At 38.8% G+C, this 27,648-nt stretch overlaps 1 protein-coding gene and 1 long non-coding RNA gene across 7 annotated transcripts; one reads left to right on the forward strand and one right to left on the reverse strand.

Annotated features, from left to right (window-relative positions):
- Window positions 1–142: 142 nt before the first annotated feature.
- Window positions 143–27,045, forward strand: LOC117146545 (solute carrier family 41 member 2). Of its 6 annotated transcripts, none has more exons than XM_033312838.1 (9): window positions 143–333; window positions 2,269–2,351; window positions 23,449–23,816; window positions 24,905–25,229; window positions 25,297–25,443; window positions 25,512–25,659; window positions 26,194–26,399; window positions 26,461–26,609; window positions 26,719–27,045. In XM_033312838.1, exons 2-9 carry the CDS (start codon window positions 2,276–2,278, stop codon window positions 26,920–26,922), a joined length of 1,623 nt encoding a protein of 540 aa, XP_033168729.1. In that variant the 5' UTR covers window positions 143–333; window positions 2,269–2,275; the 3' UTR covers window positions 26,923–27,045. The 6 variants fall into 6 exon arrangements, with proteins under 6 accessions (XP_033168729.1, XP_033168733.1, XP_033168730.1 ...); XM_033312842.1 differs by having other exon boundaries at window positions 144–333; window positions 23,527–23,816; XM_033312839.1 differs by lacking the exon at window positions 143–333 and adding an exon at window positions 1,712–1,747.
- LOC117146546 lies at window positions 1,610–2,302 on the reverse strand. The gene is made up of 2 exons (XR_004459811.1): window positions 2,251–2,302; window positions 1,610–1,726 (listed from the first exon to the last, which is right to left on the reverse strand). It is a non-coding gene; the product is annotated as an uncharacterized LOC117146546 (long non-coding RNA).
- Window positions 27,046–27,648: the final 603 nt, after the last annotated feature.

Consider the following 27,648-nt stretch of genomic DNA (forward strand, 5'->3'; position numbering starts at 1 on the left):
TCCAACTGAAATACACATGGGTACTAAACATTTGAAATATATTGCCGAATTAGCGGTTAGAAAACTCCTGTTATCGCCGTCTATCGATAGCGGCATCATCTGTTCCGTGTCATCCCCAAAAGTTTCGGTTACCTTCAAGTTCTTCTTGTTACTGTCGTTTTTGTTGTTGCTGGCCCGCTTTTTAGGGGGTGGAAAATGCCGCTTTCCACACGGCGCATTGTTGTTCTTGCCAGCGGCGGCTCATCAGACTCAGTTCGAAATTGCGAGTCAATGAAGCCAGGAGCAAACTTCCAGTTCGCGCTGTTACCGCGACAAAAGTTGTCTGGAAGAGATGTGAGTGTGTGACTATGTGTGTGTGCCTTTTGTTTTCCTGTTTTTTTTTGTGTTTTTTGTGTTCTCGTGTAAGGTTATGTTATTGTTTATTGTTAGTAAATGTCGTTAGTTGGTTATCTTGCGAGTGTGCAAAACGCAACGACTATGATTTCTATTTCCTCTCGGTGTTCCATTAACTTTACGCCATGTTCATGTGTTTCGTTTTCCTCCTTCTTTCATCGAAAAATAATAACAAAGAGTTTTACATATGAAAATCACAGTCATTAACAAAAACAACACACGTGGACTCAACCACACACAACGATGGACATTTGTACATGCGATACACACATGCAAACAAGCAACGTTATGAAATTGGAAGGAGTGCACAAAAGGAAGAAGTAGAAATGTGCAGTTATTTCATTTCCATGCAATGCCGTAAAAATCAATAGGAGCGACAAACAAAGCACGTGCTTGTGCGAGTGCGATGGCAAATCGATAAACCGTTAATCAAGTTTGTTGAACGCGTGTTCGCCCCGTCTCTGTCTCGCCTTGTTTGAGCCACCTCTCTTTCCCTCACACGGCCCAACGAAATAATATTTCTTTGATTCCTTTTCGTTAATTTGACGATTTTCGATTAACTGGGTCAAATGGTGACATAGATATGGTGTTCTTTTTTTTTTGGGTGGTATTTCATTTTCCAGGTGCCGAGGTCAATGTCACGGACATTTTTGCAATGTCGTCTGCTGACCTTCGAACTTTGGCTCGTTTTTGTCAGCAATTAATTGATTAAATGATTCGGCCAATATATTGTCGGTCGTCTTATCGATGTACCGCTTATACAACTATCCTGTTCCCGCGACTATCTTATCACCAAAAACAAAATAAAGAAAATACAAAAATATAGGTCTCTTGAACCGGAGTCGTCGGGCTCCCAGATAAGTGCTCCATTAGCTCCATCTCGCTCGCTCGCGGTTCTTGACATGTGTCCCTCAAACACGAATTAATGACTTAAACTCTTCATGTGATAAAAATCGACGTTCCTGTTTTCGAAAAACCATCACTTTGTATTCCAAAATATCAAGGTCTTTATAGCTTCATATCTGATATTGCATGGTATCTTATAACATCTAAATGTTGTTTTTATAATCTTGTTCTGTGTGATAATATTATGTTAACGTAATTTCACAAATGTGCGAAATGAAATGTTTGATGGTATAGAAATACATACATTAAGTGAATCATCTTTAAAATAGCTCAGTGAGTTTCTGAAATCGGGAACATCTCGAAAGTTGTCTTCTCTGCTTTTGTTTTTTTTTTTTTTTTCTGATGCGATTGTTTGCCGGTCGGCGGCAAAGTATTTCCGTTTGCTGCTTTTAGTTGCCTTCGAACATTTTAGCTCGTCGCGTCTTTGCTGAAATAAAAAGGGGAAGAGGTAAAGCATAGAGCAGTAGCATCAGTCCAAACAAAACAAAGAGAATTTCGCTGGCCAAGAGAATCCGAAGCAACATTTGCCAAAAGTGAATTGTGCATGAGAAATATCTTCTGTTCTTGTTTGTTTGGCTGCCACGAACCGGTTATTTTATTAGCTTCACTCAATCGAACCGCACACAGTCGTGGATCCAACTATTGGGTACACCCATCTGTCGGCGAAGTGCCTGGTTTGCAGAACCGCAAATATATTAATAGGGCAGTACTACACATTTCGTTGTTGATCTTTTAAAAATAGCTCGACAAATTCAGTCTCGAAAAACCTTTCAAGTGATTTGATTCGAAATATCAGTGTGCTCGAACCGTACAAGTGTAATGCTGCCTTAACACCAAAATTATTATCTTTGTCTTTATAGTTTTGCTTTACTTAAATTCTTGCTTTTCTTTTGATTCTTTTTTCTTTTCACGTATTTGCTTTGCCAATCGAATCGGTTAAATACCGCTTACCACTTGTTGTTGTCTCAGTCGCAAGATGCAGCCGTTTAACAGTAGCGGTGCCCACAGTGGCGGCGAGAAAAATGAGACCCGCATGCGCCGCCGGCCCATATGTAAGCTATTTTTGCCACCTTATCAAAGTCCGCCATATTATTGCACTTTACCCCGAATAACTTTAATACCCGATGCTAAATTAACTGCTTTATATCTTAAGTTGAACTCTCATTTATATGGTTGGTTTAATTGACATTTATTTAGTGTAACCTTATTTACTAACGCTAATTTAATATTTGAATGGCGACCTTGAATACACTTTCTATGTTTATATTTATTGTTTGGGGCTAACAGAGTGCAAATAAATGCATTTATTTATTGCAAATTCTAACTGCCATATTATTTATAAAATATATTTACATATTTTTAAGCTTTTTTAAATGACAGAAATTGGCAATTTCACAGCCACCACTGTGAAATGTAAATCTAATCGCTACTAATTTTTTAACAAATTCCTAGAGGCCTCTCTCTACGTTTTCCTTTTGTTTTACTTAAGTTTATTTTAGTTTGTTTGTTTCGCTTTGACATCTTTTATTGCATTTTCCCATAATTTGCTGCACGCTATTTTTAGAACGCAGTAAAGGGGAATTTCGCAGCAATTAATGTAATGCTAAGTATTAATTTATAGTTTGTTTGATTTTTACACTAATTGCATTATGCTAACAATTGGTTTTGCTAGCGTGGCCCTGAAACGCAAAGTTTAAGGCCAGCGTGCAAGCAGTGCAGTGCAGTGTACTGCTTGGCGTTTAACTTCTTGCTTGAGTTGGCCCGACTTCACTTGACTCCCAACTTGGTGCCATTTGTTTATTTTCTGTAAACACGCCAGTGGCTATTTGTTAGTTCGTTGTTATTTGTTGTAATTTTTTTTGTTTTTGCAATCGGCTGCTCGGTTGCAATATTGTAATGGCACTTGCAGTTGCACTTTCATTGCCATTGCCAGATGACGAGGCTTTAACGGTTCAGCGCAGTCAGCTGTTTATGCGGAGTTAAATCGATTGCATGTAAGCGACAGCGGCGGTCATCTAACTAGCATGTTAAACAAATTAATACCCTTTAATAGCCTTTATGCATATGTTATTCGAATGTATAAGAAATTTATATCATTAATTTGAAATACAAATTCGATGAAATTATCCTGCAGCTATGCTATTAACCGCACCCAAGCTGTATGGTCGTATCACGTCATTGGTGCATATTGAGCAACATAATCGATATCTTCTATAGGTTATGACTTGCCCAATGAATCGTGCATTGAATAACTTAGCCTAGTAACATTTAGTTTTATGTTGTTGGGGCCTATTTTTCACGGCATTGTTTACAAACATTTCCAGTTGCAGTTGCATTTGTTGTTTGTTTATTTATTTTCATTGCCATAGTCGGCTTTTGAACCTTTTTTGTTTTTTATTCATACATTTTTTTAAGGGGCAGCAGCGCATAACGGTTTTCTGAGTGCCCAGCGCATGAGCGTTTAATCATTTTCGATTTATCTGGCTTTTTTTCGCTGCCTTTGTTTACCCTTTTCGAGTGGATTTTGGCCATTTCGATCTCGGGCTCAAGGGCTTACACGCGCCCACTAACACGGGTACACTCGCGTTCGAAAAAATAGCAACAGAATGGGTATAGTGTATACATATATACTTCTATACTGACCTGTTTTTAAAATATATATACATATTAACAATTGATTTAATGCGTTTGAAAGAGAATTAGAATATTTGGTTGCTGTTGCTATTAATTCTACCCCATCTGTATATCCGGGGTGCTCAGAATGAGCAGCGTCTTTTTGCGTAGGTGTCTCAAAAGCTTTCTAAGTCCGATTGTGCTCGTTATGACGTCAGTGGTGCTGCATTCATGCTGCGTGGTAAACAATCGCGTCAATATTGGCATTAACACCTCATCTTTGGCTTCCAGTTAACAGACAACGTCATTTGTTGTCTTTGGATAACTCAGCGGGGAATTAGGAGCCCACTGCAAATTGATCTATGGGAAATAAATTAATTAATTGGGTCCACTTCGACAGCCTGAAGCCATTAAAAGTGCTACTGATTTGAAAATATTGAGGCACCGTGTACAGTGGAACTTCCCTAACTCGTCGCACTTTCATTTCTTGCCAAAAATTCTTTTTTTTTCTTTTTGTTTTTGCTGCTCTTTCGAAGACAAAAACTAATTCCTTGGGAGAGTTTTCTACACAACACATGTGTTTAAATAGAGATATTCAAGACAGCGCGTTTCTGGAGCTATCAAATAAGAAACTGTGGCCCTGCCAGTCGGAACTTAGTCGACATTGAGAATTGGTTGATGGAATTAATCAAACTTGAAATAGAAAATTTAATTTTTTTTTTTGGCGAAAAATCGGTTGTTTTTTCGTGTTGTTTTCTATAAAAATGTGGCTGCCTATTCAAGGACAACTTTGTGCTATATCAGTATTGATATAGATTGGCCGATCTCAAGATATAAAACGAAATTATGGATCGGCTGCTGGGTAGCCGAGTGGGGCGGTGTGGGCGTGGCACATACTGCGGTTACGCCCGACTCGTGAACACCTGTGATGACGAAAGCAACGGTGAGGCAGGTATGTCTGTAAATCCCTCAGAGAATTGATGAATTAGGAAGCAAGTGAGCACATAGAGTTGAGAGGGAGAGAAAATTGACAGAGAATAATTTGAATTGTCGATTTCAAATTGTTTGTTTGCTTCGGTACAACATGTTTGCTCAAATAATTGCTGACATTTGCTATGATAATACATTTCTGACGCCTGCTTTATGCACGAAAAACATTTATTTTCTGAGGAAATACGATCTCTGCTCAACTGATTTCAATTATAAAGGGAATTTCATTCTACATTTTTAATTTTACACTAATTATTTTGACTAGACTAACATTGTTTGATGCGCTAGCCCACAGAACCCTTAAATAATTTGACTATTTTGTCTGCTATTATTTATCGCTTTGCATCTGACTCCTTGTGCAATCAGCGAACTGTTGACACTGTCATTTGGTTATTTTATCAAATTTACAATTGCGTTTTTTTTTATTGCCATTGCTGTTCGCTTTTTACAGTCGGCTTGCTGCCCTCTGAGAATTGAGTTATCCAAACAAAAAAAGGTGATCATCTTTCGGCGAGCATTGTAAAATAATAAAGCTCCGTCGCAATTCGTTTGAATTGTTTGTTGTTTTCGACGTTGATAGAGGTTTCCCCATAATGCCGTTGATAAGCACCAGTCTACAGTCGTACCATTCCAGATAATATCCGTCATTTATGGATGAATGAATGCCCGAATTTGGGCTCGTGAATCATTTTTCACATGGGTCAAGATTAGTGATTGGTAAACATCGTATAGTCCTGCCTCAATCTTAGATTTCTTCAACTGCGCCTTTCGAATTGTTTTGTCCATATCATTGGGCCATAGAAATATTTTCGGCTGATCGCATTGCTTTGGAATTGACTCATATTAATGAAAACTCACGAAACAGAATCGGAAATGAGACCACTTTCCAAGTTATATCGAAAATTATTTGCTATCAAAATAATCAGTATTGTGATCACAATATTTGAAATAATAGTCCAAATTGCATATATTATAGCTCGTTGAGCTTATAGCTCGTTGCGAAAATTTGGCCGAAAATTAATTTTTCAAAGTCCTTCCAAAAGTGATAGGGATGGTTAGTATTGGTAATTAGGAGCACAAAACGGTAATTCTTTTGACTGTGTGGCCATTTTTAGTCAAGTTATAGCCAAAATAGCCAACATGAAAATTGAGTTTTTTGCCAAAAATCGTTTCCCTGATTTTTTTAAAATAAATAATCGGTATTTTAAGCATAACATTTAAAATAATGGCCCAAATATGGAATGTCATATCTCGTTGAATTCGTAACGAAATTCCCTAGCGAACTGTATTCAAACTTTGAAATTGTAATTTTTTGTAATTTTTTGCCAATTTTTATGATGTAACCCCTTACAAAAAATGCGAAAATTTGGCGGAAAAGTAATTTTTCAAAGTCCTTCCAAAAGTGATAGGGATGGTTAGTATTGGTAATTAGGGGCACAAATCGGTAATTCTTTTGACTGTGTGGCCATTTTTAGTCAAGTTATAGCCAAAATAGCCAACATGAAAATTGAGTTTTTTGCCAAAAATCGTTTCCCTGATTTTTTGTAAAATAAATAATCGGTATTTTAAGCATAACATTTAAAATAATGGCCCAAATATGGAATGTCATATCTCGTTGAATTCGTAACGAAATTCCCTAGCGAACTGTATTCAAACTTTGAAATTGTAATTTTTTGCCATTTTTCGCAAATTTTAATGATGTAACCCCTTACAAAAAATGCGAAAATTTGGCGGAAAAGTAATTTTTCAAAGTCCTTCCAAAAGTGATAGGGATGGTTAGTATTGGTAATTAGGGGCACAAATCGGTAATTCTTTTGACTGTGTGGCCATTTTTAGTCAAGTTATAGCCAAAATAGCCAACATGAAAATTGAGTTTTTTGCCAAAACTCGTTTCCCTGATTTTTTGTAAAATAAATAATCGGTATTTTAAGCATAACATTTAAAATAATGGCCCAAATATGGAATGTCATATCTCGTTGAATTCGTAACGAAATTCCCTAGCGAACTGTATTCAGATTTGGAAATTGTAATTTTTTGTAATTTTTTGCCAATTTTTATGATGTAACCCCTTACAAAAAATGCGAAAATTTGGCGGAAAATTAATTTTTCAAAGTCCTTTCAAAAGTGATAGGGATGGTTAGTATTGGTAATTAGGAGCACAAAACGGTAATTCTTTTGACTGTGTGGCCATTTTTAGTCAAGTTATAGCCAAAATAGCCAACATGAAAATTGAGTTTTTTGCCAAAAATCGTTTCCCTGATTTTTTGTAAAATAAATAATCGGTATTTTAAGCATAACATTGAAAATAATGGCCCAAATATGGAATGTCATATCTCGTTGAATTCGTAACAAAATTCCCTAGCGAACTGTATTCAAATTTGGAAATTGTAATTTTTTGCCATTTTTCGCAAATTTTGATGATGTAACCCCTTACAAAAAATGCGAAAATTTGGCCGAAAAATAATTTTTCAAATTCCCTCCAAAAGTGATAGGGATGGTTAGTATTGGTAATTAGGAGCACAAAACGGTAATTCTTTTGACTGTGTGGCCATTTTTAGTCAAGTTATCGCCAAAAAAGCCAACATGAAAATTGAGTTTTTTTTTGCCAAAAATCGTTAACCTTTTTTTGTGTAAAATAAATTTTAGTGCTAAGTTTTTACCCCTTCTGGAAAGTCCAAAAATGTACTAAAATTGTATTATATTATCTTAGTAAAGCCATTCACTACATTGTGCGTTGTTGAAGAGTAATTGCTATCGCAGTTGTTGGAAACTTCCGTTTTTTCCAATAAGTTACATTTTGTATAGAATGGGAGTTTTTAGACTTTGTATAATCTTATCATTTTCATTCGTTTGGGAAGTTCCCTTTACATCATTATCTACGGAGAATTCTTAAAGATAGTAAACAAAGTGGATGACGGTTTTAAGTAATTTTAATTGTAACTTTCGATCGTCTATCGCTGCGCACTTCAAAGTTGTAATGCTTACGAGGAAGTGATAATGAGGTGATCCAATAAGAAGACAGTGGTGGCGCTAACTTGTCAACGACCACGTCCGACAATTGTTTAAAAATCCAAGGTCAGGGGCAAGGCCAGATGCCAAACCACCCAAAATAAAAAGTTAAATAAAAACATTTCAAACGCCAAACGAGAAAACATTACATAAACGCCTCGCACACACATATCCGTATCTATAGGCGGGGTGTATCTGTATCTCGATCGGTATCTGTATCTGTATCTGTGGCTGGGAATACTAATCAAGGCAAATGACGCGTGTCGTTGGCTTTTGTCTCCACTCTTCAAAAAAAAAAAATCCGAAATCGACATCAGAAAGAGCCTCGTTGCTGGCCGTGATTAAACCCGCTGATAAGTTGCACAAACCCCAAAGAAGAAACAAAAGAAGAAACACCTGGGAAGCACTGCGAATGCACTCGACGTGATAGGAATCACATCGTTTCTGGCGAGGATTCCGGGTACGGCTGCCAGAATCCCAATAATGATATCCAAACAATCAAACATAACTTGTTAAACCATTCAACTGTCGTTGGCTTCAAGTGTATTTGGTCAAAAGTCATTAAAGAACTGATTCTTAACAACAGAACAGTATCTTAAAATCTAAATTCTACGGACTGCAAACGTGCTTATTGGATTTAATTAAAAATAGAGATTTGGTGCAAAGTTCCCCTGCGATTAGATTCGCATATGTACAATGTATCTACGTACATATTCTTCACATATGTAGCTCTGTGTAAACACAGGCTCCACTCCAAGGTCTCCACCGTGTCCAGCCCTGCATCTTCGCCCCCTTTCGGATTCCTGGACTTCACTTGCGGTACTTCACATCAAGATCAAGTTTGTATGAGCTGTATGCCAGAGATAACTTTTTGCCATGTACGTGACAACTGATAATGCCAAAGGAAATGAAATCGAAACACGGAATCCATTCGACTAGGTGAATAGGGGGGGTACTACTCCGAAAAGGGCAGAACAATACGCCTCGATCGGCGGGATAAAGCCATTTACTTGACGCAATTGCAATTCACGCACGCTTCCAGGGAATACCCTTTATTATCGAAGTGTTGTGAAGGGTCGATGCACTAGGAAATCACGCTTTAGATCACGCTTTTGTCACACAAAGAACAAGGAAGCATGCTAATGCAAAATAAAAGTAACTACGAAGTTATCAAGTAGAGCTGAAATGAAATGAAGTGTTGGAAAGGGAATATTGCACGCTTGTAATATTTTCAATAGTTAGGGCATCTTTATTGCCGGCTTTAAGGTAGCCCACATTTTCCCGATCGATTGTATCGCTCAAGTGGTCAAAAGGATGAGGCGCTGGAAGGGGGCCTGTGTCTTATGATTTTCGGTTTTAACTTTGCGTCATCGGAAGGCACTTATGTCCAGCACGATTCTGCCAATTTCGATCGATCGATCGATAACCATTATCTCGCCCAGTGGCCTCTTAAACGGCTTTCAATGCTCAGCCGACTGGTTAGCGGGATCAGATCGGAACCATCGGACAATAATACCTGATTCACTCATGGTCAGGCGGAGTCAAAGAACCTATTCAGGTGACCCAAACAGTACAGTGTTGATAACCGCCATTATCTTTGGCCTACGAGTGTTGTTTTGGTCTTGAATTTTCTTTTTGTCGCATACGCAAGCACCCCCAATATGTGGGGAAAATACTATACTATAGGTATATATTACCTTGAATCCAATTCGCCCTAAACCTTGACTACCTTGAAGTCATCAATATTTCAATTCTACATATATGTAAAAAGTTTTTGGCAGCTTTCAAGTGCCACACTCATTAAAAATTCGCCAAGAACAACCTATGCCTCCTGCCATTAAAATACTATTAGGTGAACGATTTTATGGCCATAAACTTTCAATTATTTGCATTGCTGCATATAGTTCAATCAAAGTGATAAACTAAAGTATCTTCTCATTTTTAATCGCCTTGGGTTATTCGACTGGAAAGTTCCCGAAATCCCGCGGCATCCACGGGTGTTCCCAGCTATCAATTGTTGGATATTCCAGGCATACTCCACACCACAATGAGTCATATAAAGACATAGCCAAATTGGTTGTCGGTATTCTATCTAAGTATCTTTTGGTATCTCCCATGTTTTTTTTTCCCCCCTCGATTATTTCAGTCATTTTTCGGTGGAGAAATCACGGGAGAATATAATGTAATCGTTTGTCAGGCGATGATATAGTCGCTCTCGTATGCAATTAATATGCACATCTTGCACGATAAGATTGTGTTATGAGCTCTCGAGCACATCTTCGGAGTTTTTTCTTTTTTTTCTGGTTTTTTCGCAACGATTTTATTGTTTTATTGGTCGCTTGTGGCAATAAAACACCTGTCAATAGTCGGCTGTGCAGCAAATTATTTCCCTAAAAACACAATTAAAGCTCATTACATTTGTATAATTGGTTGGTATTTAGGTGAAGACTGCCAGGGGGCGTGGCTCAAGGGGGTGGTTCAAGGCCAAGGGACGTCAGCGTAATAATTCATGTTGCAATTTGCAGCTGCTAATTTTATTTCAATCGCGTGCTAAGCTCAAAACAAGTCTCTCAATCCTTAGTTCAAGTTGAGGGTTTACCCACACCGCGAGAAGTTCATGGCCTTATTTATATGGTATTTTAGATACACTTAAAGAAAGAAGGATTCACTCAGTACAATGAAACAGCTGGCAATCAGCTGATTAGCAGTATAATTTTTTTTTTTCCATATTATTTATTTTTTTATGTGTAGATTAGGAATGGGTTTCAGTTGTGGGCGGGGAAATGCGACAAAGGGGCAGACTTAAACAATTTACTAACGAAACTGGCGCTGATCTGCCGGCAAATAGTAGATCGTAATTAGCTGACAGGCAATTTGATTGAACAGGTCAGAAAAAAAAAGATATATATATATATATATATCTCTACATACATATACCTTTACTCTCGAAAAACCAACGGCAGTTCATCAATTGCCAATCGATTTGAGTAATTTCCTCGGGAAATTCAGCAACGGAAAATTACAAAGAAAAAAGCCAGCGAGCTCAGCGATGTCAACTATGTGCATGTAAATAAACTATTCGAAACGAATAGTATCTGTGATAAGCGGCAAATGTATCTTTTGTCAGGTTGTTTGTTGTTGTTTATTTTATTGTTCTATTTGCTCGCCTGTGATCGATATTGTACTTCCCTGTTTCGAGTTCAGGTGGCAACTGTACCTGGAAAAATAAACGAGGGGGTTGGGCGAGAAGCATTGCATGTCTCATGTGCGGGGAATTCCCCGGTGGGGATATTTTCCGATCAATTGTCTCTTTGTTCGGTTTCAGCAGATGGAAAGAAAGATTACCTAGTTAAAGGTTAAATCTAGATCTACAAGTGATTTAAGATATAAAAAAAAAGCAGAGGGCGAGAGATTGATGTCCTAAATACGCGGTTGCGATTCCAATCACAGTAAGCAAACATTGGTTTACCATTTACAATTTGTTGACGTTGAAGCTTATAATCAAAAACTATTTGTAAACGCGTCGCCATTCGTTTCGGTTCATTCATGCGGTCAACCATTGAGAGATCTCTTCACAACATCCTGAAAGCCAAGCGAATTCAATTCTCAATTCCGAATCCAAATCTTAATTAAAGCCCCGCGGCGGCTTCCAATCGAGATTCCAAATGCCAGATGTTTGGGCGTACGTTTTTGGTGTTTTGTTTTCGGCTCTTCGACTTGGACTCTCTCGCACATTTCATCCGGGTGCGGAAAACCAGTTTTGTCTATCGAAATAAAAACAAATGAAATGAATATGAAAAAAGCTCCGAAAATAAGTAAGTGAAATAAAACGATACGAAATCCAAGTAAATTCAAGTACAGATGTTGGTCGTTTCAATCTTGGCACATACCAAACAGAAATAAATTGTCAAATTTGAGAGAGTGCTTCACAATCGAGTGCCAAAGTTTAAAACACTTTCCTTGTTTGTTGGCCCCCTCTTGGTTTTTTTTTCTTTTAACTCTTTTTTTTGTACCCCTGGGTCAAACGTTTGTATATTTGTTAGCTATTTTTGGTTTGGTAATCTATTTCAAGACGTAAGTGGTTTTGTCAGAGGATCATGATCCGATTTAAAGGAAATTTATTGCATAAGCATTTCCATTTTATATTTAAAAAATCTTAACCATTATCTAACATCTATATAGGTACAATAATCTATGAATTTGTCACAAGCCCCCCAATCAACAGTCAACAGTCATATCGGTCCGAAAATAATTGTCAATTAAAGCAAATAAGATTCTTGATTAGAATGTACCTTAAAAATAATTATTTATTTTCAACGGTAGTAATCTTTGGAAAATTACGTAACTCTTTTAGTTTATTGGTATAATCGATTGGTGTACGTTCAACTAATCGGTTAATCGGTTTTTTTAAGATACACAGTGGTACATAGAAGTCATTAAAAATTAATTTACCTAATGTGTTGCTATTTGGTTTCGATAATCTAAAGTTAAGTTAACCAAGTGTTAAAACTTAAAATGTATTTTCAAAGATAGCAAGCAGACATCACTCATTAGTTGCAGTGAAAATTTCGCTTATTTATTAGTCTAACTTGTAAAAACGTGAGATGCATCACTCATACGCCTAGTTGTCCCTATAAATTAAAACTTTGTGTTGCCTGCACTTAACACTTAATATTGAATTATTTTCTGATGCAGATGCTCCAAAAAAAAGGGGCTAAAGGGTTGAGGTGATAGTAAATCATGGATAATTCTCGGTTTCGAATCACGCGTTCGCATCACTCATACGCCGCGTTGCCCGCGTATAATGAGCCAACTAACTGTCAAAAATCATCGTCAATTACAACGAATCGCCACGAACGGTCACGAAGTTTGACACGAAGTGGTGGACTTCGGGTAATCTCATCTCTTCGGCTTTGCCTCGTTCTAACGGTCTACGCGACGAGCGTCGCGTCGCAGCAGCAGAGACGCCGGCGCAGGTGTTTCGCTGGATCATCTCTGTGGGGATTTACAGTTGCACCTTCACGAAGGGGGTTTTCTTTGCAACACCCTCTTCCACAAAAGCAAATCCTTGTTAACTAAAATAAGTTAGCTGATCTTCAGCTAGTTCCTTTTGCATCATCAGTATAATCTTGGTACCAACTTAACTTCAGACTGTAAGATTATCTTTCATCTTCGCTAGAACCAATAGCTTAAAATAGAAATCTCTTTTAGCAACGATCCTTTCACTCGATGAGCAGATTCTTCTGCCTTATCATTTGCTAATAAGCCTCCGCACTTTGATAACTCGATTTCTTTCCACGTTGTTATGTTGTTGTGATTTCATTCATGCACTCGATATCCGATCACAGCTGATAACAGGTGGATTCGAGAGCGTAAACGCTCACCTGTCGCTGCCGCTGCCGGCGTCGCAGTCGCCGCCTCTGCCGACGCTCGCGTCCGCGTCTTATCAAGAGCAACGACAGGCCCAAGTGGCTTATTGATTCGGGCCAGATTCGGGCGTCAGCATCGTCATTTATATTTCACACATATATGTATGTATGGTATATATTTTTTTCCGTTTTTCTGTTCGACGCGAGCGATGAGCCCGCTGCCGGCGTCGCTGCCGCGGTCGGCGTCGCAGTCAGCGCTAAATGGAAACGCTTTGACGCGTTATAATAACAAGTGTTTGCCGTCTTTGGACATTCAGTGTGCGATATCCCGGCGGACGGTGCAGACAACGCTTTTCGCCACGATCACACGATTCGAGCTAAACAACAAACAGAAAAAAGAAATATATACATCAAAAAAGTACAAGAAAAAGAAAAGCTAAAACACAAAAGGTTGCCCTTTCAAAACTTAAAACAAGACACGCGAAAAACTTTTGACTTCAAGTCAAAACAATTATTTTTTTATTGTGACAAAACAAAGAGTACAAAATAAAAGTCATTACCAGTACAAAACATACCTCAATCAGTAGTTACAAACACGTGCTAGAAGTGACCACAAAAAAAAAGTTAAAAAAATAAAAGAAAATAAGAAAAGAAAATAAGAAAAAAAAGAAGCGGAAAAAAAGAAAAGATCAAAAATATACTATTAACCCAGTGAATTGAAAATCGCCCGAGGAAGTAAAGTAAGCCCAGATTTTGTACAATCCAGCAGCGAAAGGTTGAAAGGCGGAAATCAATGGAATCGGAATCTTGAAGGCATTATTGCTATTACCATTAGCACTGCCGTTAATTGGGAACAGAATCCGTTCGGATCTCATATTTCTAGTCTTTCGTGTCGTTTCTCCCACTCGCAGCGAATTGGCCAACAAGTTTTGGCCAACACTTTTTAGTTATTTTTTGTTTTTTTTTTGTATTTCGGTCTTTGCCAATCGTGTGTCATTGATCGATGGTTTACAGTTTGCGTGGATTTCTTATTTCTTTTCACCTAGAACAGCGATTTTCTTGAGCAGATCCTAAGATGATCTCACTCCTCTGGCAGAAACTCTTTCTCTACGATCTTTGCATTTCCAACTATTTTAGCCATGTTTATGTATTTCAACTAACATTGGACTAATTGAAGTCGGCAAGAATTTTCCCACTTCATTTATCAGCTGCAAACTCCAAGTCATAAATCAAAGCACAAATAATTGTATTCGCGAATGTTATTTAATGCCGTTTTCTTTCGTTTCGCTAATTGAGGCTTAAAACAAAGTTATTAAAATACTATAAATAGTATGAACACGTATTTGAAGAGCAACCTTAACTGACCAAAAAAATGTGTATGAATATATAAATAAAGCTTTACAAACGTCGAAAGGCTGAAAAGCTTTGGGTTTATGCATAGTTAATCCAAAGAAGAAAACCAAACCAAAACAAAAGAAAAAATCTATTATTAACAATAATAATTAATTTATGTTTGCTGGTATTTCGTTTTCACGGCCAAATTGCATTTGGAATTGGATTTTATGCTTTGGCAGGCGTTTCAATGTCTGCACCTCTAGGGTTTCTGATTGGATTTGCTTTTCCCCCCTCTTTGAGAATCTACCTTTTGTGTATTCACTGACTTCCCCAATTTTCCGACATGATCGCAACCAGCATCGAGATACACCTAGGTGCCCCCAACTGCTGCGTGTGGCTAATGAGCTTCGTTGGGGCTCCAATCTGATTTCTAGCCAGCCAGTTAGCTACTGCTGCCGTTCACTCGATTTGGTTTCGCTAACTTGGCCGGCTGCAGATTGCAAACTGGGTAACTGGGTGGGCAAGGTCGTCGCTGGGTCGCACGGAGCTCAAATTTTTGCGGGGCGGGGAATTCCCAGAAATGTGCGAGCATCAAAGGTCAGATTTTCATAGGATTTAACACTCCATTGTAGTTCTTAATTTCTTAATTATCGTAATTACCAATTCATCTTAAGTTGGCTTAAACAATACGCTTCTATTCACTCGATGACTTTCCAAATTTGTTGTTTTATAAATACTGCTTTTAATCTGATTAAGTCGGATACAAGTTTGTCGAAACTTGAGAGCGCACCTTTAAATAAATCAATTTGATTGCTGACTCTTTAGGCAAATTAAAATTGCCATTAGCTTGTTTATTAATTTACACAGAACTGGCGTCAATCAATCTTGACTTGTTCTTCATTACTTTAAAAATAAACACTTTCTGAATTCAAAATAATAATCATTATTTTTAAAGTACCTAAAACAACTGCTTTGAGTTTGCATCGCCCAAAAAGTGCTCATCCAATTATCGATTTGTCAACGCAGTGATTCAATGGGATAAATAAATACAATTTGATCGAAATTACTCAGCCATCTAATTGATTATATCATCCGCAACCCAAAATGCTGATAATGTGTATTCAAAATGAAAGAAATCCATAAATGGCAGGCGGCCAAAGTGATTCACTCACAGGTGACATCCTCCACTAGCCAATCTTCCCACGACTTAGATTCGTTATGAACAAATTATACGTATATAAACATATATGTATGGTATGTGTTTATTGTTTATTGTTCAGGCACCTGTTGCTTTAACTCCGATCTGAGCTCACGCATTGTTGCCAAGTTGAATGACATTTGATACAGTTTCGGTTTTGGAATCGTTTCCAGTTTTTCAATCTCACTTCGTTACACTTTACACCTTAGAAAGAATTACATATAGAGGTATGTACGTATGAAAGTCGAGCCGGTTAGCTGATTACTTGGCTAAATAATAATTTTGTTTTCGAATTAACGGCCAAACAATTTGTTTGTTTCGCTCGGATATATATGTACTTTTTTTTTGGGTCTCTAGGGCTGACAAGGCGATTCATTAACCAAAAATTATTGTGTCCAGAATCGAATTCGATTTCACCTGCGTCATGCGCAACAATAAAACAAAATAAAAGTCATAAAACCGAAACAACAGCAGCGAATCCCATATGAAAGACTTGTTTATTTAGTTTTTATCTGTTGCCAGGGCGCTGAAAATGATTCTCTCTGAACTGAAATGAAATGAAATGAAATGAAATGAAAAGCGTTTCCAATCTCGAATGTGATTGCTTTTTTCTATCTTTTGGCCAGAGTTCGTTTACATCGCATGCAAATGAGGCGGGGAGATGAGACCAACTTGTGTTCACGTGAACGATTTGCATATTTATGCACACTTTTTATTATGAATTAATGATATTTTCGTATATTACTCAGCCGACCAGTGGGTCGCACGTTTTACTCGTGAGAAATATACATATATCATAGATATATATAGGCAAACCCGCTAAGAGGATTACGTTTGCTGTTTCAAATGCTAAATACCGGCTAGTTAACATTTAATGGGTATGCGATATATTATTTTATCGATATGTAATGTCATCGAATGAATGGCTAACCCATATGCCTGCATGCATATGTAACTCAGGGTAGCCGAGCCCATTTAAAATGCATTTCCTAGTACGAAAGTACTTTTGCACAGGAGGGCAAAAATCGCTTTTAATGAAGCCTGGGAACAATTTAATCATAAAACATATGTTCTCGCCTATATGGTACATACATACATACATGCATATATGAGTCTACATTATATGTATGTGAACGAGAAGCGAACACAGCGACTTTTTAAGCGCTCTTAATAGAAATTAGCCCGGGGCATCATCGCACATTTAATATTTAGCGCACGTTTTGCTAATTAATGCCGACAATGACTGTGGGCATTCTTGGGTTAAATGTGCGCCATATGACCGACCGACCGACCACTTGGACACTTGTATTCCCAATCATAGAAATCTTGCCGAATCTTGTGATTTTTATTGTTTCCATTATTTATATATTATATACATAGCGAGATCTATCATTAATCTTTTGCTTGCAATCTAATCTTCTGCTGTGCAGAATTCAAACGAAAGTGATTAAATGCCAGTTAATTGATTTATTATCAATTTTGGCTTCAGACTTCTCACTTCAACCTTGGGAACTTGACCAGCTCAGATTGCTTGTTTTATGGCATTTTATTTTCGCTAGATAATAATATACATCAGCCAAAAAAAAAAAAAAAATTAAAAAAAAAATAATAATAAAAAAAAAACATCGTGAAGCCCTCAGATAGGAATAGTTTATTGTAGGGCGCCTCATCGTAAACTATCTTGTGGATTCAAAGCTTACTGTCTGGATATTTTTCTAAACATTTTTATGACTCAAGATATGTGGGTTGAAATCTCTTAAGACCGGGCCCATAAACAAATTATGTTCTATTTTGGCTGCACTTACTTTTCAGTTTGTTTTAGTTTATGGCATATATCGCAATTACCTAAGTAATTTTAATCCAGATTTCTTTCTGGACTCGTGCTAGCCTTAAAAAGCTGAACTAGTTTTTAGTTAATTTATTGGGTCTAAAACTCTCGTTTTGCCACTTTGAAACCTGATTTAGTTTTTAATGTTTGGAAATTTACCTAAATCTGAATATTTCTTTGGCTTTGTGAATAAATAAATATGAATGTATATTCTTTTGTACTCACATATATCTCTCATTTAATATACCTTAAAAATATGCATTTATTTCCAAAAAACAAAGAAGTGAACTAGTTCAGTTTAGACCATGCACAATTGCAACTGGTTCCGAATAAAACCTGATCTTGGCATTCTGTAAATTTCCATACCCAACTGGAATTTCGCAGACATATCGTCTGCGAACAGAAAACCAAAACCCAACAAGGAAAAAGACAACAACATGGTATGAATACAACTTTTGACATTTAAGCGGGTGAATCGTAAAACAATAACCATTGAAAATCAATTGGTCACCGCTGCTCCAATCGATAAGAAAAAGTGGGCAGAAACCAAGACCGAAAGGCGGCAAAGTCTATTGAGGATCGATCGATCGATCGATTGTGTTTTGGATTGCCGGCGAATTTTTGCGCCGGCGGCTGATCCACTAATCAAGGTGCATTTATATGCCCCACCGATCCGCCGGCCATATAATTGCGTTTCTCAGTTCCGCATGCAAACAGTCGGGGGAGAAAAGGAATGATATTGAAAATTAAGACCCCAAGCCAACTGCCACGCCCACACGCGCCCATCAGCCCACGTGTTTCGGTTTTTGTCTTGACTTTGAACTTGAAAAAAATCTGTTGTCGCTTGGGAAACACTGCGTATACGTAATTTTTACTTAATTCTTTCTTTTCGCTGTCTTTTTTTTCGGTTACTGTGATTTATTGCCGCTAGAACTGTTTTGTGCATTTAAAGTATAACTATTTTACATAGACAATTTTGAAATTAACTTACCAGCTATTTGTGGGCACGCTGCGTATACGTAACGTAAATATAGTTTGGATTGCCCTTCGTTATTCGATCAGTCTAAAGTTGTGCTGGGCCCATGATAAGCTTATCGGGTTGTGGTAAATAATCAATAGTTGACTTTATAGTTTTTTTTTTTTTTTTTTGTTCTTTTACAACCAAATTGACTGCTGTTTGTGGGTGAAATATATTTCAGAATTGATTTGGCGCTACTTGTTGGATAAGAAGTCGTAAGAAATCGTAACTTCTTGATATGAAACCATGCCGTTATACTATCTCGATAGTCATAAATTTTCCATATCCCAGAATAAACCGCTGTGAATCAGACGGTGCAAAGGTAAAGAAAGCTTATCGCTTAACACCTGACAAGAAAGTGACAAATGAATTGACAATTTAAATATTGAATTTACCATTGATGCGGAATGTTTTCGCTGTCATTATATGCATTTCCATTATTATCAGCTGCTGTCTCGTTGACAAGTGTGTTTTCCACAACGTTGCAAGATTTCCTTCCGTCGCTGGTTGTTTTGTTTACAGATGATTGTTGCAAAGTCCCTACTCCGTGCGGCTTTCTCGACCATTTCCCACTAATCAGCGGTAATCGCATAGGATTGCTAACCGATAAGATTAGTCTCAGAAACTATTTTAGAAAAAGAAAACAACACATTAGCACCGTTTGCAATCGGAAACGTCTTAGTCAGCAACGATTTTAGTCAGAAATAGTAATTTATGGCATTTGTTGTAAGGTTTAACCAGCGTTTTTATCAATGGCCGGGGGAACTTTTCATGACTCCGTGATTGTGTTCAATAATTTATTGATAAAAGATTTAAGGACTTCTACTACTATTAACTTCCTAACCACAATCATATACAATTGCTTATTTTATGCGATGATCTTGACAATTTATGGCACCTTCTCCTGCGTTTTATGGCGACATTTTGAAGAGCATCTAGATAAAGATAAGGCCAACATGCAGGTGCCATAAGCTATTTGCTGCACTTATCAAGTTGTATATACATATATATTTTTTTTCTGCTACGTAGCCGACGCGTGGGCCTGATTTGTGACGTGATATTGAATTGCGAGCGCAAGGCTTTCACTTCACGGCGATAAGGAAAAATCGCGTAAAAACCCTTTACTAGTCTCGAGTGGATCATTCAATATATGTAGAATCGATTCTCAATAATCGCTGTCAACGGTATTGTCGATATGTATGAATGTGGTTTCTGGTTGTCAAAGCCAAGTGGCGGCAATTTATTGTGTCCAACTGTTGTCAACGCGTTGGCAAATAAGCAATATTAAAATCTTATCGCCGACTGGCGTGTGAGTGGCTCTGGAGATGTTGTCAAGACTTTATATAGACTTTTATTCAGCAAAAAAAAAAAAAATAAACAAAATAAGTTAGAAGAGCAATTGCACTTTTATTGGACTGCAAACAAACTGGAAAACTTGGCGATTCCCTTTTCTCCAACTCATCTCATCGTGCGGCCAAACATCGACACACAAATGCAAAAACGATCTCGAAAACGGTTAGCAAACAGGTTCAAAAAACGAACACCAAAAAGTTTGCTAACTATATCTTGGTCATGGCCTTTCGGTTCCTCGGCCATGCGGAAGTTCCAAATAAAATGTTCGGGCAGGTCAGAGGCGCATTTTCGCAGAAAATAATCGGAGTCAGGAAATTAATCGAAGGCTTCATTTGTAATCTATTGAAAAAATTAATAATCTACATCATTAATTTCAATTTTCAACGTATTATATTGTTAACTTAAGCTCTGAATGAGCGAAAAGCATACAACTTGTAGTAAATTTCAAAAAATTGCGTTTCTTTCCTTAAAGGAGGATATACGGCATAAACCTTTCGACTTTTCCAAACCGAAAACAAATTGTTGTCGCTTTTTTGTAGACTTGTGACCCGATCTTTTGTTGCTTTTCTTGATTTACATTGATTCCACGTTCCAGCCGATCTAGTAGTTACTATTAAAATCGATTTTAATGCATACCTTAAACAGGAAATAAACCAAATGCGTTGTTATTGTTGCCTTGCAGCCATATCAACGGTCCGGTGACTAAGCTCAACCTCTCAACCTCGACCTCAGCCTCAGTCCTTCTACCTACTACCTACTACCTACTACCTCTCACTATCCCCAGTAGTACGACATCCTGGCCCCCAAAAACCACGGACATTACGACGCACACATCCTGCGACAGACACACGGCGCCCCAACATTCCCCACATTTTCAATAAAATGTAAACCAAACGATTCTCCGGATTCTTTCAATTCTTGTTCCGATTTGTATTCTTCATTCATTCCTTAAACAAAAAACCGAAAGAAGCGTAAGCCTACGTAATACTGAACAGCAATCAATGCACTTTCCATAATTCTTAACTTATTATATATTATTTATCTAAAAACAAAACCATCTTGTGATATCTTTTTTTGTGTTTAGTCATAGGTTGAAAAAAAAAAATAGAAAGAAAAAAACCAAAACAAAAAGTATGCAAAACCCATAGACAAGTAAATCTAAAAAAAAAAAACAAAAAACTATATTTATTAGAGCACAGCTTATAATTTGTGTTGAATGTTTAGTTTCCGTTGATTTTAAGCAAACATATAGTTTCAAAGCCTAGACACTCAGGATTTAGTTCAAATATTAGTAGCTTAGTCGATGAGTTGTATTTGCGAATACTGGCTTGAGAGAAGTCCCCCGCACACGAACAGACACACGCATGCACGCCCGCCGTTTGGGGCTGCTCTACACCGACACATAAAGACCCCCACACACGACGACCAGACGGACGAAGACAGGCCAAACCAATGCTAAAATGTCGCTGCCCAACGAACAGACAAACTTGCCGCACAATCCCAGCCAACCAGCATCCGCAGACACACAGACACCAGCCACGGCAACAGGAACCACAACACCATCCACACCAACACCATCCACACGAGCCACACAACCAAATGAGCTGAAACACCGCCTGACGCCACTGAATGTGCGTCGTTTATCGGGCTACGTTAATCCGCAAGCGATCAGCGATAATGCTGGCGATGATCCCCCGCCCACCACCATTAACATTGGCCTCTTCAACAACAATAACAACAATAATACCAATAATAATAACAACAACAACAACACAGCATCAACAACGCCACCATCTGCATATGCCACACCACCAATATACCAACAACAGTTGTCCACACTGACAGCAACAACACCGCTAGATGTGGCACCGGATGATAAATACAGATTGTTTACCATTTTCAATGGAAACGGTGAGTGAAAGTATACGAAAGTATAAAAGTATAAAAGCCAACCTCCCCCCGTTGAGAAAAATCCAACACGATGAAATCAAATAAGTTCCACATGTTCCACAACAACATCGAACAGAAGGCGGCAACACTCGGCGCTCTCGTGTAGATAGGCCTTTTTGGGGAATTATGAGGTTTTGGTCACACTAAAACACTAGAGAAACAACACCATCGGTATTGTTGAATCTTTCCTTGATTTCTTTGCGCTCTATCTCTCTCTCTCTCACTCGCTCTCCCTCTAAATCTTTCTCGCTCTGTCGCTGACTTTATCTTACTATCTTTTGTATTTACTCTTGATATGCAAATATTTATATTTAAGCGTCCAGACTGGTTTCCCCTTTTTTGTTCACTTTACAACATATTTACCTTCGTATCCATATATCCATATTCTTTATACTCCTTTTTATATTACATTAATCCCATGCAATAATCGCCCTGGCTTGCGAATGTCTCGACTATTTGCGATTAAAACCCACAGAATATTTACCAAGCAATTATCATGCATGCTCCGCCTCACCCGTAATATGTATCTATATCTCGATTCGAAGCTACCACTTCGTCTGGAAACTGATCCTTAATCCAAACCAAATGCGGTATATAAGGTTTTTATGAGCATGTGTATTTTAATGATACACAATGCTGTTTCAGGAATCTCTATTAGTTCAAGTACATATGATTAAACCAACTTATCATCCATATGACCTATTAGAAGTCTAGAATGATTGGATCTCACAGTTCAAATAAGCTATAAATATGAAATTTGGTATACAGCATTCTGAAAACTCAATATATCATATATATATCAATTCAACTTTCAACTCATTTAGCTAACAACACTCAAGGGGTAGTCAATGGTCTATACCCATTCATCTTGTATTATGGCAGTCTTAATTGTTATTTTCGTGATGTTTAATTGTCGCTGTCTCGGCGGCTTGCGAATTTGTTTATGGACGAACGATTTGTGGTTTATGAACTTGGCTGCGAGTCGACACAGAAACCGAAAACGCAAATAAATATGCGAGAATTCTAATCAAACGAGTTTTTTTGCCTCTTTTTTTGCTTCTGCTTGAAGAAGACTCCACCTGGAGACTGTCGAAAAAAAACTGAAATGAATAAAACACAGAAAATCAGAGACACAAGCACATAGATTGTTATACGTGTAGATGCTTAATTTATAGCATTGTTAATTAATTGCCTTGCTAATTGCATAATACTGCTAAAATTAGATGCATGCCACACATACGCACACTCGAGCACTGGCGCTAGTCTATATATATAATGCATGCAACAATTACTTATATGATATATAGCAGTAGTAGCCATGTACGAGAGAGAGACCCGAGCACCTAATCCGGCGACCCACTTGGAACACACCTAATCTACGATCTGCGCCTTGTTCCCCGAAACTAACCCGCATCTTGCAATCCTCTTCTTTCGTTTCGTTTCGTTTCTTCCCCTCACAAAAAAAATAATCCGATCGAAAACCCAGATCCCGACAATGAGAAATTGTCGGGCTTACCACATTCGACAACCGGTTCACTAAGCTCAATCATCACGACGTCCATAGCATCCTCCGAACCGGATCCTGGAGCGGTGAGCGGCGGCGGCGGCGGCGGCGGAGCAGGAGGAGCAGGTGGCGGCGGCGGAGGCAATGGCGGTATCGGATCGGGTGCCCTGGTGGCAGCGGATGCCTCCAGCATTGCCGGCATCAATGGCAGCTCCGAGGAGAAGTTGGCGCTCAATCGACCCGGCATCAAGCAGGAGAAGTGGACGACTATCCTGCTGCAGGTATCCATTCCGTTCTTTCTGGCCGGGATTGGCACCATCGGAGCTGGCATTGTTCTGGGACGCGTTGAGGTGAGTCCATTAGCTAAAATCAATAATATGTGAATATGAAATAGAAGCAATAATAACATAAGATGCTCGAATAGTTATACTTAGAAACAAATGTACTTCCCCCACTTTGTGTATGCATCCATCAATTAGACAGCTTTGAATATAATTAAATTGCCATATAATAGGCTTGGTAAACTGATACAGTTTAAGGTATTTAATCTCCCTTCAGTCCGATAAGCACAAACGCTAAGAAAGGCGAATAGAAACGATAGCGTTAATTACGCCAAATTAAATTGTAAAATTGCAAAAATTTGCTCCGTGGAATGGGGCACTGAAATGGGTTTTACACCAAGTCAAGTACAAAGTAAATCGCAAAATAGTTAATTGCACATTTGAGCTCAATTCAACTTATTGTGTGGGAAAGTTCCAAGCAGCAGAGGAGTAAACAAATGCGTAGGTAAATCGAATTATTATGAGAAGTGACAATATTTTTTCTATTTGCAAACATATGTCACCGTTTGATAAGGCCAACAAATTACAGCAATTACAATTATGCAGATAGGGACACTTTATGGCTTTGCTTCATCAATAATCCTGTGCGATGAAGCCGCGTGATAAAATTAGAAATCAGCCATAAGTACGCATAATACTTAAACAATCTGTGCGAGATTCAAGACTTCAAGAGCCACTCAATCAAACAGAAAGCAGACAGAGCTCGGCTATTTTTAAACCTTTCCCCACGATTTGTGTACTTGGTGAATTGGCACAATTCCTTTTAGAATGTTTTATTTATGGCTGTGAAGTATATGTATATTCATATGCGTGTTAGATAGTTAACGTTTAATTTGCCCGCTAATTGATGGTAAAACTTGTGGGCCAAACTGGAGACTCAGCCAGTTACAGGCGGCCAATGCCCGAAACGAACTGAAAATATTGGTTAGATCTGGAGGAGATTTATTGGTGGGCCATAAATGTGCTCGAATATTTGCTTTAGAACTTAATTGGGAATATGAGAAGGTGCATTTGAATAAGGTTCTCAACGAAAAAATATAATTACTTGTTAATAAGTTATTGTAAAATGATCCTTTTCTCACGCCCACTTTTCCCAGAAATGGTATGTCTTCAAGAACGTAAGCGAGCTGTTCATCCTGGTGCCGGCGCTCTTGGGTCTGAAGGGCAACCTGGACATGTGCCTGGCATCGCGTCTGTCCACGCAAGTGAATCTGGGCAACATGACCAGCAGGCAGGGCGTGATACGGATGATAGTGGGGAACATAGCACTGGTGCAGGTCCAGGCGACGGTGGCCTCCTTTCTGGTGGCCATGTTTGCGGTCAGCGTGGGCGCGGCCATGACCGGCGACTTCTATTTCGAGAACATGATGCTGCTGACTGCCTCGGCCATGTTCACGGCCACCTCGTCGTGCTTTGTGCTGGGTAGGATGGCACCTGCTACTTTTCCATGCCATTCCCTCTATATTATATCAATGTCCTCTCTTTTTAGACTTCGTTTTGGTGGCTGTAATCCTGTTCTCGCAGAAGTACCGCCTCAATCCGGACAACCTGGCCACGCCGTTGGCCGCCTCCATTGGTGACGTGGTGTCCATCAGTTTGCTCTCCTTTATCGCCTCGCTGCTGTACGATCATATCAGTATGTGTCTATATTATATTATATTATCCATTTGTATATCTAACTAATGGCTGTTACTTTTCGCACAGAAACGCACCTGTGGATCACATTCATCGTGGTCACCTGCTACCTGGTGCTGTTGCCCATGTGGGTGATGATCGTGCTGAGGAACGAGTACACGCGGCCGGTGCTAAAGAGCGGATGGGTGCCCGTCCTCTCGGCCCTCTGCATAAGTGGGTACGTACTGCGTACTAAGAACTGGGAACTACGAACTGCGCACTCTGCGAAATCAATTCGATTCGATCGGATCGGATCGAATGATGGACTCTCGAGTCTTAGGAACAACAAAATTGGGGTACCATGATAAGCAGAACAGACGTCAAGTTGCCCGCTATATTTAGATATATCAGACCGTTTCATTTAATGCCCAATCATGTCCAGGCGATTGTTTTTGTGGGGAGTAATAAGTAGCCGAGACCATGGGAACCATTCGCACGGTTGGATGTCCCTGACTCGTGTTTGGTGACAGGTCAAGCGCTCTTATAATTAGAATTCAGCATTAGGATTTGAATTCCCGGGCTTAATTACTCGCCATGACTGGGAAATTTGCGGCAATAGAACTTCAAAAGACAAACACACTTGAGTGTGTTCGAATCAAAATTAAAATGTGATTTGGAGTCAAATGAATCGTTGACAATGGGTTAAAGTGCAACTACTGACTGACTGTATTTAACTGATACGATTACTGATCATTCCATCATCTCATTACAGTCTGGGTGGCCTTGTGTTGGATGCCGCCGTCGAGGTGTTTAATGGATTCGTAGTGTTTCAACCGATCATCAACGGAATCGGCGGCAATCTGGTATCGGTGCAGGCCAGCAAGATATCCACAATGCTGCACCAGAGCTCAATTATCGGGATTATACCACCGCACACGCAGATCTTCGAGTGGCCTTGGCGGGCGCTCTTCAAAGGAGGTAGGTCTCAATCGCATTTGGTAACTGAATAGGTTATTATTCATTTATGCTCTTCATTCAGTTCCCTATGCGAAGACAGCGAGGATACTTATTGCCATGTCCATACCCGGCAATGTTCTGTTCATCTTTGCTGCTGACTATATAAACTATAGCACCTCGACGGTCACCTGGGTGTTTGTGCTTTCCTATCTGACCGCCAGTTTGGTTCAGGTGAGTTACGAATATGATAAGGCCGTTTGCTGATATATGTACACACATATGTTTATGTCATTGTAAACCCTTCGAAAACACACTCGCTAATGTGCTGCGATCGTTTCAGGTGATGCTGCTGCTGTATATTGCCCACATCATTGTGCACGCGATGTGGAAGTGGAAGATCGATCCGGATAACTCGGCCATACCCTACCTGACGGCCTTGGGCGATCTGCTCGGCAGCAGTCTGCTGGCGGTGGCGTGGCTCTTCACCATGTCGGTGGGCATGCAGTACGGATCCGGAATGGAGACACTCAACGCACCTAACTAATGTAGCTAACGAAATGGGGAGAGTACGGAGTAACGTAGAACGATAAACAAGGCAGCCACACACACACCATACAATATAAAGAACTGTTATGTACCTAAAGCAAATATACAGAAAACATAGAAATTGTACGTATAGCCAGCCTCCTCCAGCCACCCAAAAATCTTAAATCCAAGAAAAAACCTCCCAACACCAAACGGAAACGGAAACCGAACCCGAAATGGAAACGGAAACGGAAACCGCTATAAAACGAACTAATTTTTAATGATGCATGTCGAATGCTCGAGGCGAGAGATATTAAGAGATATGATATCATTTTACATTGTGTCCTTCTTCACATGGCTTTTGCTTGTGTTCCTTTTGCTCTACCGAGAAATTATGTGCGATTATGGTATATATACAGGCTATATATAGGCATATGTAGAATTGCAGGCCGCTGCGTCATATTTTTTAAGGCTTTTAGGACAATATTATACACATTTAAAGAAAAGTATATACATTGTATAGGGAGAAAAAGACGACGAAGAATTACTAAAAGAACATTTACGCTACGCAAATTGTTTCCTCCCACTTCGGTTCTTGATTATTTCGCTCTTGATTACCTTAAACAGCCAAATAATAATTGCAAAACGTAGACGTAAATAGAACCTACTTAAATCCTTAATTTACACTTAACCAATTATGTAGTATTAGCGCAGATTTGATTTTTGCAAGTCTCGCTTTCGATTT

This window comes from Drosophila mauritiana, chromosome X (assembly GCF_004382145.1).
Source record: "Drosophila mauritiana strain mau12 chromosome X, ASM438214v1, whole genome shotgun sequence".
In the NCBI taxonomy this organism is placed as follows: domain Eukaryota; kingdom Metazoa; phylum Arthropoda; class Insecta; order Diptera; family Drosophilidae; genus Drosophila; species Drosophila mauritiana.